A 15436-nucleotide genomic window follows, 5' to 3' on the forward strand; every position below is an offset into this window, starting at 1 on the left:
GCACGCGCTTTCGGTGCACGGGTCTCAGGTTCGATTCTCGGTAGAGATCCTTGAAATCTTGAACGTTACGGTGGTTCTAATTCCATCTTAAGCTTTAAGTTGATGTCTCATATAGCCTCGGTGCTGAAAAGGGATGCTAACCTTCAATCAAACAATCTTAGTTATTTTACAGTATCGTATATAATGGCATTCAATTTTGTAAAAATATTTCACTTATGAGTTGGAAAAGTAGGTACGGTATTCAGCAGTGAATTATTCCATTTGCTACAAGCAGTCGCTAACTGGAGATGCTACGTGAATTCTTTGCAATAAGGAAATGCTTTTTGTTTGTAAATTTCCATTCTTCAATTTTACCTAGATACAGTAGCTTCTTTAAACATAAAATAGTTCTTCATGTAATACTATTGTTTATGGTATATATTGTGAAGTAGTGATCCTTTTTTTTTTTTTTCGACCTAATTAGAGTAGTGAAGTAAGGCCTCTAAATGAGACTATACATTAATTGGAACTGACAAGTTCTGTTGAAATCGATGATTACTTGAAAGATATTAATTACTTTATATTTTATTTTATTCATTTAATAGGTGTCTTTATTTTTTTAAAAAATTGAGTATTAGTAATTTATAAGTAATAATTTGCTCTGTCATCAAACATTCCCTAGTTTATTACGTGTTAAAGCTTACATAAATTAAGTTGGTGTCATTTTAAATAGCACAATTGTGCAAGCAATATTCTTGGCAATATTATGGTTAAAAAGAGATAAAGAGAAAAGAAAATAACAAGTAGTATGAGTGTATAGTATAAAACACTGATTGTCTATTCTTGTGAATAGATTTCAGGAACAGTCAGTCCTGACCTCAGTAGGCAGAATGCAGAACTAACCTGTCCAACATTGTAGTGCCCCTAATGTCAGACATGGCCAAGTTAGAAAGTGAGTATATTGTGTAACCCCCGCCCCTTTACCATTCCACTGCATTTTTAACAACTTCCATTGTACACCTGCACTAAGTATTAGAGTAGTTGATCCTTTTTGGCACAATATTTCCCTCACACTTCATTCTAGTGACAAACAGTAGTATTCTGTCTTAACCATTGTTAACCACAAACATACTTCTGTTCCTCCTCACTATAGACTGGTTTGACTTTCCATGTATTCATTTCAATTCTTCAGTTTCTTGTATTTCTTTGAAACAGATCTCTTAATTAACAGTGAGATCAAATTCAAGGAATGCTATAATAGAATGCAGTTATTTGATTGATTATTGTTTTGAATTTTTCCTTCAAGATTTTCTACTTTCGTGGTTGTTTGTTGTAATATTTATACTTATGCACGTGTCATGGATTTCTTCGTTAATAATTCCATATTTATCCTGTGATTTCCCCCTAAAAGACATTCCTGTTGTCAGTTTTCTCTATTAAATAATCTCCTGCATAAGTCGACTATAATTATTATTTTGTAAAAGCGTATTTTGAAGTTCGTATTTTGAAGTGCGTATGTAGATAGATTTGTGACACACAACTGCGTCCTCAGTTGCTTGGAGAGTTCGTGTACTATGACTTTTATATTCCCATCTAGTTTTTAGCATATAAAATTTCTTCTGTCCAGTTATTCCTATATGTTCTTTATTCGTTTTTTTTTTTTTTTTTTTTTTTAAGATTTGACTGACTATTTAAATTTTTATTCACAGCAGAAATATTTCGACTCCAGGCAGTAATTAAGGCATTAAATTCTGCAACTATGCATCTAGTTGCAGAGTTTATCCTATAATTATCCGTAGCTAAAATGGGATTGAAGGAATATTATAACGCATAACATGGAAATTATTTATATTGAGTAGTATGCATATTTACCTGAATTGTGTAATACGGAAATATTAAACAATACCAAGCTGATTTGAGTCTAAATTAAAAATATTATCTAGAAATTAAGGGTAGAAATAACGAAGTTTTAGATGAAAAGTGATTTATAGGAGAGCTGAATATTAAAATCAATAATTAATAATAATGAACGCATTACTGCAGAGCATTCAGTTTAGAGAACGTTTGTAATTTTAAGCTACTTGTGGTATTAAAATTTCGAATGGTATGAATATTAAAGTATACTCGTAAGTTCACAGGAGCTAAAACTAACCACTGATTGCTCATTTCAAATGTTTAGTTAAAATTAATTATTGTAATTCAGTAAATAAATAATGACCTGCCCTGAAACTGAAATTGCCGAAAGTATCATGAAAATACAAAAATACAGTTTAATTCAAATGCTTTAATATAATTAAAGGATATTGTCAAGGTAGCAGTGTTGAGTTAATCATAGCTTGAAGATCACTGTTAAAATACATGAATCAACTTAATATTTCTAGATGCCGTTAACATGTCTATGTATTAGAAATCGGGAATGTAGTGAAATCTTCTGAATCAGCTTGAAGAAAGCTACCAACAGAGGCACTCCCTTTTTTCTCACCAAGAGTATCTTAATCTGTAGGGGGCAGAAAATCTAATTTGAGAGAATAAATAAATCACCGGACAGTAAAGTAATATATGAGCAGCTCGGTGGAACATAATGGTAACCACTACTTCCGGTGAAATTGAATCAGTAGATGAAATGAGTTAAGATCGAACCATAAACAATATGTAGGTAGTTCTATTTTGGAAATGTATCTGCAGATGGTAAGGAAAGAGCTTGTTTGGTATGTGTCATTGCATTGAATTGCATGGGAATGTTGAAACTTCTTTTGAAGTTTACTCGAAAATTAGAAAATGTCATACTACTGTATTATGTTAACCCGAGCCGCTCATGTATTGGCGGAAACGTATTTGAGAACACTCCTTATATATCATCCATTTCGAATTGAATTCACATACAGAATATATATCTGTAGATGGCATGTCGTTTCTAGTTTGAAGGGAGTTGTACGAGTGTCGATGTATGTATATCATATTGTGTGTATATACAACTTCAGGATGATGCCAATGTACGCCTGTATTCCAATTAAGCAACTTTGAGCGTGGATTTATAGTGGGGGTGCAGAAGGCCGGATAGTCTCTTCATAGAATTCCCGTTCTCGTGTGCCATGTCACCGTTCTATTGATTGTGTAAACGTTGAGAGGCAGAGGATTACCACCGAAAACGTGGTCTTACGACACCGGGCATTTTCTGAACGTAAGGAAAGTTCGGTCCACACTAATTTACACGACGGCTACCATCAGTAGAATTAAAGCACAGCTACTCGAGTGATCACTCGGCTTGCACCGTTCCCTGTTCTGTAATCCATTTCTAGCAGTATATATGTATATTACAACTTAACTGAAGTCCAGAAGTATATTGAAGTTTAATATTGAATAGTAAATAGTCTGTATTTCTTATCTTCAATGATACATTAAAATTTAATTTGTTCTGAAACTTTTTAACTTGCAAATAAATTAGCCGTAGTCTATTTTTCCTGTATGGTTTGCACTGTCAGGCAACGGATCTAGCTCTTGTTTATATCAAACTTACTTCACTTTTGTTATGGGTGGCAGTTTGCCGCAGTGTCAATTATTTAATTTCCAGAATGAATAATAATAAATCGTTTACTTTTGAAACTTGGAAAGCAAGAGCAACACATTAAAATTTCAATCTTTTAGGTCAGTTGATCAACCATTATTATAGGAACACAGATTTCATGAGCACTTCAAAATGGAAGATTTTAGAGTATTTTAAAATAAATGCGTTGAGAATTTTGTAATTATTTTATTTTCTTCCTAGAAAGAACAATAATAAATAATAGTAGTTAAGTGGTAAAGCATTGACATAAAGAACAGACTGTTCTGAGCTTAAATCCCGACGCTGGTAGATTTTTAATTAAATATTGTGAGCTTATTCTATAGGCTTCTATCGTCTATTATTCAGTATTCCACTTTCTTTTAGAGCTCCCTCGTGGCTAAGCGGTTAGCGTACGCGCCTTTGACGTGGGAGACCCGGGTTCGATTCCCGGCGGGAATCATGTGGTTCGGATTGTGCGTTAATCAGTAGGTTCACGTCTCATATAGCCTCGCTGCTGAACGGGACGCTAAACTAAAATCAACTCCACTTTATTTTATTTTCTTGTCATTTTTTATGATTAGGTATTTCTTTAATGACATCTTCTAGATAGTCTACTCCTCATACATACTATGAATGTTATTTATTTATTTATTTTACGACAGAAAAATGAATTCCCTGTTTGCAGACCTGACAGAATTGAGAGGGATCTAGATTCAATTTTTTGGAGTTGGATGGTGAAGATGAAAAAATGGCTTTTTTTGGGGATTGTTTTCTTTTCCTTAAAAATACTGCTGCTCGTAAAAAATAGCTTTGATTTTGAAGAATCATTTTTGTTTTCCTGTAGTGGATTCGACAGTTAAGAAAACGCTTCACAACATTCAGTACTTGGAGTTCCGTGTTCAGTTCGCGGCTGGGTGCCTTGATTTGTTTTCAAACTAGCATTGCATTGGTTGCCAAGTGGTAAGTTATGTAACCCACTATACCACTAGTCTCGCTTTGGTCGTTAACATCTTATCAAGTGTCTGGAACACATACGGGAAGCATGTCAGAACAAAGAGCCGATCTTAAAGTAAATAAATAAATTTAAAAAAAACGAGAAAATGATGGAAGAAATTTGTGATTGATGTACGAGTACATACTGTCGCTGTTTTTCGACTTAGTCACCATGAACCTCCAGACAATTCGGAGGCTTCTGTATATCCTCTGTATAAAAATCTGCCGCCTGAGAGTACAACCAGAATACTTTGATGCAAACCACTTTTTCAGGTGAAGACAAAGAAATCGTTGTGGGCAAGATCGGGGCTGTAAGGATTGAATAGTTATTATCGAAATCTCTGAATTGTCTCAACAGTACAAAAACATGGAGACGAGATCTACGATGAAGTAAAGACCATGTGCCAAACTCATCTGGAGCTTCTGAATTAGCTGATGTCAACCAAATTTTACTAATGACGTGTTTCACGCAATGAATGAAATTGAAGGTTTTATTTTCTCTTTAAAAACAAGCAAGTAAAAGCAAGCGAAGATCATGAACTTCTTTGAGTGCAGTCAGTCAAGATTGTTATTACTATATGAATCTTTGTCTTAATGTACTGTACGCGACACTTTGCTTCAATGTATTTTCCATTGTATGTTTGGCTTAATTTATGTGCGCGTGCATGTCGTTTGGCGGTATTTCATCACACAAATAATGTACTGTCTTAATGGTAAAGCGTACTGCATACTAATCTTTTCCATATACGACGCGTTCCATCTCAATTCAGGCAGGGCATGTACCGGTCAAGTCATGGATTTTGATAATTATTTTTTTTTTTTTATGAATTCCTTATGGAAAATTAGAAAACCCGTATTTTTTTTCTCGAAAAAATTTTCTATTGAGATATTGCTTCCTTAAGTTCATTGTCCGTAATTGCTGAAGACCAAAAAGTAGTATTCTGCACTACTTTTGACGAAGCATATCTCAGCAACAAATTAATTTAAAGAAGTAATTTTTTTTGTCTAATAGATAATTGTGTGTAGTTTGTGATGTCAGAAGGTTATTCCCATGTCTTGTATACAGGGTGTCCAAAAATTGTGGCAACTTCAGAAAAAATTTCGAAAGTTACACAATTTCGGAATTTCCCCCCTCTTTTCCGTAACAATATATATATTTGTTGTTTACAACTGTGAGTAGGCATGGCTAGGCTCTTTAACGCAAAAATACTTTAAAGAGGTTGTGACTGTTATTTTAGCAGTAACAACAACGAGAAGTTAGCAGTTTTCGCAAAGTCCGCCATATTTAGACGCCTTTTTTTTTTTTTTTTTTTTTTGAAAACATATTTTCAAAAAATATAATTTTTCAGTGTAAATGAGCTATGTATGTGTTCTAAAGGCTCACCAAGTCTTATGTTCGACCACGCACTGGTTTAGATTTTATGGCTAAAAGTTTCCTCCGAAAAACTGTGTTCACGAGGCAAGTCGCGGGATATTGAAATTTGACGGAAGATGATGCTGCGGTCGCCGATAATTCATTTCTCACCTTTGCGAAGTTCGCAGAACATTAGTTACCATGTTTAATCTCGTCCCTTCCTCCTCCTCCTCCTCCTCGAGCTCCTTCGTGGCTAAGCGGTTAGCGTACGCGCCCATGGGGGGAGACCCGGGTTCGATTTCCGGCGAAGCTCATGTAGTTCAGATTCCACGTTAATCAGTAGGTCCACGTTTCATCGGTGCTGAACGGGCGCTAAATTAAAAATCAATCAATAAATCCTCCTCCTCCTAATAATAAATTGCTATTTCCAGTAGTAGTAGGAGGAGATAGAGAGTTCTTATCCAGGAGGCCATGTATTCGAACCCAGAAGTTTCCAATTCTATATATTTTCCAATTATCGTTATCTACACCAGTTGAATGCCGGGATAGTACCTTAAAACTAACTCCTGATGTACTTCTTTCCGACGTACTTTTTCGTAACTCCGTCCTATGCTGAAAGGTCATAAATAAAATAATAATAATGATTATTATTATTATTATTATACTGCGTGGCCAAGTCGGTAACGCGCTCGCTTTCAGTGCGAGCAGTGCGGGTTCGATTCTCGGGTGCTCAAAAATTTCGGTGTTGACTCTGCATCGTAAGGACAACTCGGGAGCTATCTGAATAGAAAGGCAGCGGACTCTGGTTTGGAAAGCCAGGTTATACAACTGTGGGAGCCGAGGTGGGAACCACGTCTCACCCATGCGAAAAGCTGTCTGGTCGGTTTAAGCTCTTTAGGGCTTCATGCTATGGAGTTAATATTGTTGTTACTATATGCCAATTGATTTTAGTTTTCCACAAACAAGCGAAGGCCACCACTTCTATGCAACATGTTTGAATGGAAAAATAAATTATACAATATTCTGTGACCTTTTATTAACAAAAACGGGACATTCCCTAAATAGAGGCCATTATCGAACGGTTGCAAAATCGGGATTTTTTCTAATGTTAGTCATTGGTTTTGACTGTAAAGATTGGGAAATTTCCGAAATCCTAAAGAAAGCACTTCGTCTTGCAAACGCATTCTCAAGCAGATCATTTCGAGTGTGAATGTCGTGGAGTATGTTGTGTGTGGGTGGTTAGTTTTGCTGCTCGTTCACTTCTCATCGTAATTTTTGTAGTGCCTTCGAATATTAACTGAATACGTTCTTAAGGTTCGCATTTTGAAGAACTTGTGTTTTCGACTGTTCGGGCTCTTAAAATTTAAACTAAGACTGGAATTTTCATTAATTTACGTAACCGTGAGAACATGTTGTAAACATGTACAGTGTGGCTAGGACACAGCATGTACACAAAGTTGTTGACATAGTGCTTTGTAGAATTAGTCTCTTTCGTGCATATGATTGTGTAATTTTCAGTTCTTTGTGGTTAATAATTTTATCGAGGAAGTGTTTATAGATAAATCTTGAAAGGAAAAATACTTGGGCGTTCTTGGCCTCTGAAACTACGTCATTGCTTAAAAAAAAAAAGTGATCGTTTCAGTGAAAATATTGGGTGCATTGTCAGGAAGTGACTAAATAGCTTGTATACTTTCACAAATACACCCTCCATTCCAAAAGAGACCGAACGTTTTAAAAAAACAAAAAAGCAATGTACATTTTGGAACAAATCATTTTTATTAATCAATGTATTCCCCTTTTGCATCGATACATATTTGCACGCTCCAACAAGTTGTCAAACGACTTCTCCATGTTCTTTATTGGAATGGTCTTTAGGACGGCGGTCGTCGCCTTCTCAATGGCATCAATCGATGCGTGCCACTTTCCTTTCATCACCAAATGCAGTTTCGGGAACAGATAGAAATCGCACGGAGCGAGATCTGGTGAATAGGGCGGATGATGCAACCGAATAATGTGATTTTTGACCAAAAATTCAGTTGCAAGTCGCGAACGATGTGATGGTGCATTATCGTCCAAAAGAGTCCAACTGCCGATTTCGCGATATTCGGGCCGAATACGACGAATTCTTGCCAGCAAACGCTTCATGTCGCCCAAGTAAAACTCTCCAGTGACTGTCTGGCCGGGCTGAACAAATTCTTTGTGGATAATTCCTTTTGAATCGTAAAAACAAATCAGCATCACCTTAACTTTTGACTTCACTAAGCGACTTTTTTTGGGTGTTCCTTCATCCGGCGCTCTCCATTCAGCACTTTGCCGCTTTGTTTCGGGCTCATATTCAAAACACCACGTCTCGTCACCAGTTACAATCGATTTCAAGAAGTTTCGATCCTGCCGAGCACTTTTAACGATGTCTTTGCAATGCGCAATTCGATCAACTTTTTGGTCTTAGGTGAGTTTGTGTGGTACAAACCGCGAATTAACCTTCTTAAGGCCCAAAACTTCGGTCAAAATGCGGTATGCGGTTGTTTGAGGAATGCCTAATTCCATTTCAATAACTTTCACCGACGATTTTTTGTTATGTTGGATGAATTCACGCATTTTTCGATGTTTTCTTCCGATAATCCGGTTCTGGGACGGCCTGATCTTTCGTCATCATCCAGCGTCTCTCTACCCGATTTGAATCGCCTGAACCACTCGTAAACTTGCGTACGGGATAGACACTCATCACCATATGCATTTTGTAGCATTTGGTGCGTTTCACTAAAAGTTTTACCCAGTTTAACACAAAACTCAATTGAAGCTCGTTTTTTGAAACTCATTTTCCGACCGATGTACACAACACACTGACAGTTGAAACGCAATAACTTCGTTGCCGTGCATCCAAATGTCATGACATTTATACCAGTTGTCAATGAGGGACTACGCCATCTACCGGTAAAATATTAAAACAGAATGCACTAGTGGTACTATTTGTTTTCGAAAGTTCGGTTTCTTTTGGAATGGAGGGTGTATATATATTTAGACAATCGTTTTTAAGCTGTTAACCGGTCCTATTTTTATCGTAATTCTTCGTAATGAGTACGTGTACAGAATACCGTATAAAGTGTGCGGATTATGCAAAACGGCACAAAAAAGTGATTTATAACCAAAGTCAAGCAAATTTTGTTCTGTTGGCGAGTTAGGACTGGTTAGTGTAAATCAACGCTGTCATCCTCAACTTCTTATTTCGGATGCTGATACTTTGTGTTCGCGGTGTGTTGAGTATTATCTGAGTGCAAGAGAAGACCTTCCTGAACCATCCACACCAAATAGTCAGCCTAGTACTCCCACGGCAATATCACCTGGTACTGATGAGCAGAGGTATGAAGATCCTGCAGCTCTCACATATTCTTTAACTTTGCCCGCACGAGTAATGGAAATAGACACTAGTCCCCTTGTGCCACCGAAAGTCTCAAAAGTCACTAGCTAACGAATGTCATATGCGTCAAATAACGTCGTAAATTCTCAAGAATTTAAAAAAGTTGTAGCGAAAACAGTAAGTTCAGTGTACGACGTCGACCTTACACCAACTAAAACCACCCCAGTCAGTCCCGTTAAGTGTTTTGCATGGAAAGAAAATATCAATAAAGGCTTTAGCGCAACAACATCTTACAATGAAAAGGTACGATTGGCTACGATAATACCAACTTCCGTTTCCAGGTCAAAGGCACTAGAATTATTTCCTTCCGTGACAAAATACTTAATTGACAAGTCAAGAACAGTAATAAAAACCAAAGGAATTTACAGAAATCGCGATCCAAACTGTGACCATCCAATTGATGAGAACACAATTGGAAGAGCTTTGAAGTATTATCTATGTGACGAATTTGACTGCTCCCGTCAAAGCCCAAACAAAAGCGATGTCGTCACTGTGGTAGAAGATCGTGTTAAGACAAAGAAAGTTAAGCGATACCTAACACGGTTAGTTAAAGAAATATATAAAGTCTTGAGAAGAGAAAATCCAGAATTGAAAATGATCCACTCAAAATTTTATAGCCTGCGGCCGAAATGGGTTATACCCCAACCCTATAGAGACTTGTTTGTGTCTGCTGTGCGAACTTCGAACTTGCCGTTATTGCTTTAAATAATCTGAGAAACAAAAAAAACTAGTAAAGAAGTGTTCCAGGAGCTCTTTTCACTTATGGTATGCTCAATTGACAGTCAAAGTTGCAAGCTGGAAGAATGTACCGATTGCCCTGGTATAGAAGGAATACACATCGCTTCCCTGGAATTGGAAGAATACCTAACAGAAGAGGTTTCTTATGGAGTTTGAGAAAACGACGATCTTATAACGAAAACCGTCCCTCTGCAAAGTTTCGTCTCGTACATTGGTGCAGTCACAGTTAAAGTTCTTGTACATAGGGAAGTGAAGGAAATTCAAAGGAAAGCTGTAGCTACTGAAAAACTTGAGATGCGTGACGATAGTAGTTATTTAGTAACACGTTAATTTTGCAGAAAATTGGTCTGGGGAAATACAAAGTTACCACTGGCAATCCAACCAAATCTCAATTTTCACCTCAGTTACATACAGTGGCAATGAAACCAAATCCTGCGCTGCTGTTAGTGACGATAAAGTACATGATATCACCCATGCTATATAAGCTATGAAAAAAATTGAGGAGCACGTTAAATTGGAAAGCCAAGCAGAAATAATGAAGTTGACAGTTGTGTCCGATGGAGCAGCTAGCCATTCAAGAACCGATTTTAGTTTCAGGAACTGAAAAATCACTCGTATAAATTTAAACAATGGCTTTTCACGACAGCTGGACATGGAAAAGGAGCTGTGATGGCATTGGGGACTTGTAAAACATTTTGCTACACATCACAATCTCAGCAAAAGCGCTACTGAAGTGATCAAGAATGCACAAGATTTTGAATTAACTGTGCAAGATTATGTACCTTTAATTAAAATTATATTATTACGAAGTTCGGATGTGGAAGATTTTCGAAAACAAAGTGTCGGCGTGGCAAAAGGTTCGTCCTATTATAGGTATTCAGAAATATCATTTGCTTTCCCAGGACAAAATGTATTTACCTCGCACAATCATGATCTCCACGAACCAGAGAACATTGGGACAAAGTATGTTGGAAATGGCTTCGTGCAGTTAAATGATATTAAATCTGGTTTCTTTGTTACTTGTCTTTATGACAGTGAATGGTGGGTGGCAGAAGTTTTAACGGTAACTATGAGTTTCATGTTTGTTACCGCATGGGCCTTGTGGAGGTTATAGATTTCCCGCTGAGCACATGAAGGAAGAAACATGTTCTATCCCACTAACAAATATCTTAAGAGTCGTTAATACACCTGTACCGGTAGGCAGCACAGGAAGGTCACACAAAATAAGTGTTTTTGATACTGAGGAAACCATTCGTCGCTTTTCATGGAGGACACACTAGTGGTAAGTATTTATATTTGCATATAAACATTTGTAAGCATGCTAGCTTATTATTACATTATACACAAGTTGTTCCATTGCGTTGTTACTGGATGGGTAACATAGATTTCGACTGTGCAGCATTGTTCATAGTCGATCTCACTTTTCGAATCAATGTTGTCCTTTTCTGTTTTTCGATCAATCTAATTTAACGATGGTAACTAATGTACTGTATCAGCACATGTTCTGCGAGCTTCGCAAAGATGAGAAATGAATTATCGGCGACCGAAGCTTCATAGTCTTCCGTCAAATTTCAATATCCCGCGACTTGCCTCGTGAACACAAATTTTTCGGAGGAAACTTTTAGCCATAAAATCTAAACCAGTGCGTGGTCGAACATAAGACTTGGTGAGCCTTTAGAACACATACATAGCTCATTTATACTGAAAAATTATATTTTTTGAAAATACGTTTTCTAAGAAAATGGCGTCTAAATATGGCGAACTTTGCGAAAACTGCCAACTTTTTGTTGTTAAAATAAGTCACAACCTCTTTAAAGTATTTTTGCCTTAAAGAGCCTATCTAAGTTGTAAACAACAAATATATATATTGTTACGGAAAAGAGGGGGAAAATTCCGAAATTGTGTAATTTTCGAATTTTTTTCTAAAGCTGTCACAATTTATGGACACCCTGTATACAAGACATGGGAATAACCTTCTGACATCACAAACCTATACACAATTATTTATTAGAGAAAAAAATACTTCTTTATGTTAATTTGTTGCTGAGATATGCTTCGTCAAAAGTAATACAGAGTACTACTTTATGGTCTTCAGCAATTACCGACAATGAACTTGAGAAGGCAATATCTCAGTAGAAAAGTTTTTTTCTTTTTCGAGAAATTAAAAAAATTACGGGTTTCTTAATTTTCCACAAGGAACTCACAAAAAAAAAAAAAAATAATAATAATAATAATAATTTCCAAAATCCATTGCTTCACCGGTACATTTTTTCTTGACCTGCCTGAATTGAGATGGAACGCGTCATACAGTAGTTTTGTTCGCGTGATTTTAGGTACTTGAAATGTATATTTTTGGATAATTCGAGCTTTTTTTTTTTCATGTTCCCTTGGACTTCGAGTTAAAAAGAATATATAGTTGTTCCTCAAAATCTACATAATTTTCAGAACAGTTATTGCTAGTATTGTTGGTTGAACTTCGCTTGTTTTTATCGTTCAACGGTAATGTAATAGCTCTACAAACAATTCCTTGGAACTAGAAAAGCTCTGCATACACCGATTTTCCCTTTTTCTATCGAGTGACTGATTTTCTTTAGTTCTAGATCCCCCCTCCCTTCAGAACAGTAGATAAGGTTTTATATATTATAATGAAACAAGAAAGGTGGAACTGTTCTCTCTCTCTCTCCACCAAAATTGAAATATTTGAAAAGGTTTAAAAAAAAAAGACATGGAAAAACCGTTAATTAAAGCCATTTTTCGTGGCCTTGCATCTTTACGCATGGCATCATTCTCCGACTTGGTTCGGAAGCATTAATGCATTCCCCGTATTGTCTGGGTATTGTGCCGTCGAATTAAAATTAGTTGTATTCGTTAGACAACAATCTGCGAAAACAGCGGTTTCAAATCCTCGATGAGATGGCTGTCGCATTGTACAATTTCTTTGGTTTGCATTCCGCTGTTTTCCGCCGTGAGATCGATAGTCTTCCCGACTGTTGGAGGTAGGTTATTACTTCTGATAGGAAGTATTTCTGATTTTCCAGGTACGTCTTCGTTTATTGCCTTTGTTTTTCGAAGTTCAAAATCCAACAGAATTTCTTGTGTACCAAATAAATGTGATCTCAATTTCTGTTACGATTTGGGGGGGGGGGGGTTTGCTTTAACCTTAAATATTTATCGTATGCATTTTTAAAAAGTTGACATTATATTTTGCTGTCTCATTAGATTTGCTGCATGACAGTGTTTTTATATTGCAGAAATCATTCTTACTGTATGTATTTGTGTTGTACAAAATGAAAATTGAGAATTCAAATTACTGAATTAGAAATAGGTCTATTATAATTTATATTAATTTGTTTGCGAGAATACACATACTTTGTATAAATTGGCTACATTCCAGTGGAAGCATGATAGTGAACATAGGTTTTGTGGCAGTGTGCGTATCACGGATGCGTGGGGTTCCTGGTTTAATTCTAGTCCATATTAAAGCCTGTGACAAACATCTTGGTATTTCAGCTAAACAAATGAAACGCAAGCTCTGACGCGACGTTGCCAAATGGTAAAAGGATGTGGCTATGACTAAACAGACAAACTACAACGTGGTCAGATGGCAGGGGACAGTGTGGATGTGTACAAAATAAATGTGGCAATACCGCTGGCCTCTCATTTGCTAGCAGCATTTAAAGGGAATTTGGAGCGCCGCCTTCAAATGACAAGATGTTTGTCACGCCGTTTAGTTTGCGATGGACAATGCCGTGTCCGTGGATTATCTCGGTGTCCTTCAGTTTCGTACCACATTTTCATCCCATAAATCATTTCACAGTCATTTACTTTCATTAATTATCTGTCTCCTTTATCCTACAGGAGAAAAACATAACATGTTAAACCCGTGTTTCATTTCAGTTTTCAGTTAGATAGGTTTCATTGTACGTGAACTAGGAAATTGCAGAACGTGGTATTATCCTCCCACACCTTTTACCTTGATGTACTTTATTCCAGTAAAGAAAGAGGCTCTCAGCTATTCTATATGGCTGAGAAATCTTCTCTTAGCAGTTACTACGAATGTGCGAACTACAAGTTCGAAATAAGTGACTGTGAAATGACAGACAAAAGATTACTATTGTATGATGATGCTCCAGAATATATTCTGTTCCAGTACAGACTTACTTAGTATTTTAGTATAGTAAGAATAGGTATTACAGTGATGTAGTCTTGAATGTTCCTTTCTATTTATAGAGCTACTTGTTTCTTGATTAGCTACGAACCATATGAGAATAATGGACGTGGTGCTCATGTGCTTTTAGTGTAGAATATAGTGAAGAGTGCTTGGAAGTAATGTAGTTCTTTCACATGGCTCTGAAGGTGATGCTCTCTTTTCTGTTCCACTAACTTGTCTCAACTGTTTTCCTTTCTGTTCTCAGTCCCCAGTATAGTGGTGCACAACGGTTCTAACAGTGCTCCAAGCAGTCCCAAGATGGAGCGGACTCGCAGTTTACGTTCGCAACGCATGCTTTCGAAGCAGGTATGGTGGAGGGACAAAAAAAAATCACAAGTGCATCATCTATATTGCTTCCTTTATTCGCATTTTCTGTTCTGCTTATTTGCGTAGCTGACAGTGTTGCACGTTATGCATGACATTTCAAAGAATGTGAAAATTGTTATACCCACTATCAAAATTGCTATTTAAAGAACCTAATTTATTTTAAGATGTCGCTAATCTTATCCTAATATATATAAAAACAGGCTTAATTATTTAACCCAATATGTTCAATCAAAACATGTGAAATTAATGTTCGAAATGGTTTTTATACTTCTTTGTATTATTTAAGTAAGAACTCTGCGTGATCTTTCAGTTGTGCTTATCGTGTCAATAATTTGCATTAGTACTTACTTTTTTTTTTTCTGTTGATACATCATCTACTGGATCAGTGTAAAGAGGAATGTTGAATCGGGAGGGGGTAATCAGTGAATCAATGTTCGTCGGAATTCGGTATGATATTGTGTACCACCTTGAAATAAAATTATTACCGTATGTTTCGTCTATCCCATTCTTCGCTTTCTTTCGCCTTGTTGCTATTATTAAAGAACCTTTTTTCTTGATGTATGTATTAATATTGAACCCTATTCTGTAAAATGAATACTAATCAGTGTTTGGCTTCTTGTGGCTGAACTTTCGTTTCGAATTGGAGCATGAACCATTAAGAAGGCTTTAGTTAATTTTTTCCAACTCTTGTTTAATTATGACAGTCTTTCCGTCATTGACTATATGGTGTGAGATAGTGAGTTGAATTAAAATTTAGTAGTGGCTGTTGCAGTGTTCTATCTGTGCATAGACGTATTGCAAGCTAATTACTTTGTTAGTTAATTCTAGAAGTGTAGAAGTTTTTAACAATTGTGGATATATTAAATAACGAAG

At 36.5% G+C, this 15436-nt stretch overlaps 1 protein-coding gene across 1 annotated transcript in view; it reads left to right on the forward strand.

Moving 5' to 3' along the window:
- enc (R3H domain containing protein encore) overlaps window positions 1-15436 on the forward strand; it is a gene marked incomplete at its 5' end in the record, with an annotated part of 313145 nt that overhangs the window by 142000 nt on the left and 155709 nt on the right. Inside the window, one exon of the mRNA XM_081735830.1 lies at window positions 14442-14542. Within this exon, the coding sequence (XP_081591956.1) occupies window positions 14442-14542 (101 nt within the window). The remainder of the gene's footprint in view (window positions 1-14441; window positions 14543-15436) is intronic.

This window comes from Thermobia domestica, chromosome 13 (genome assembly GCF_964235325.1).
Source record: "Thermobia domestica chromosome 13, izTheDome1.hap1.1, whole genome shotgun sequence".
NCBI lineage: Eukaryota > Metazoa > Arthropoda > Insecta > Zygentoma > Lepismatidae > Thermobia > Thermobia domestica.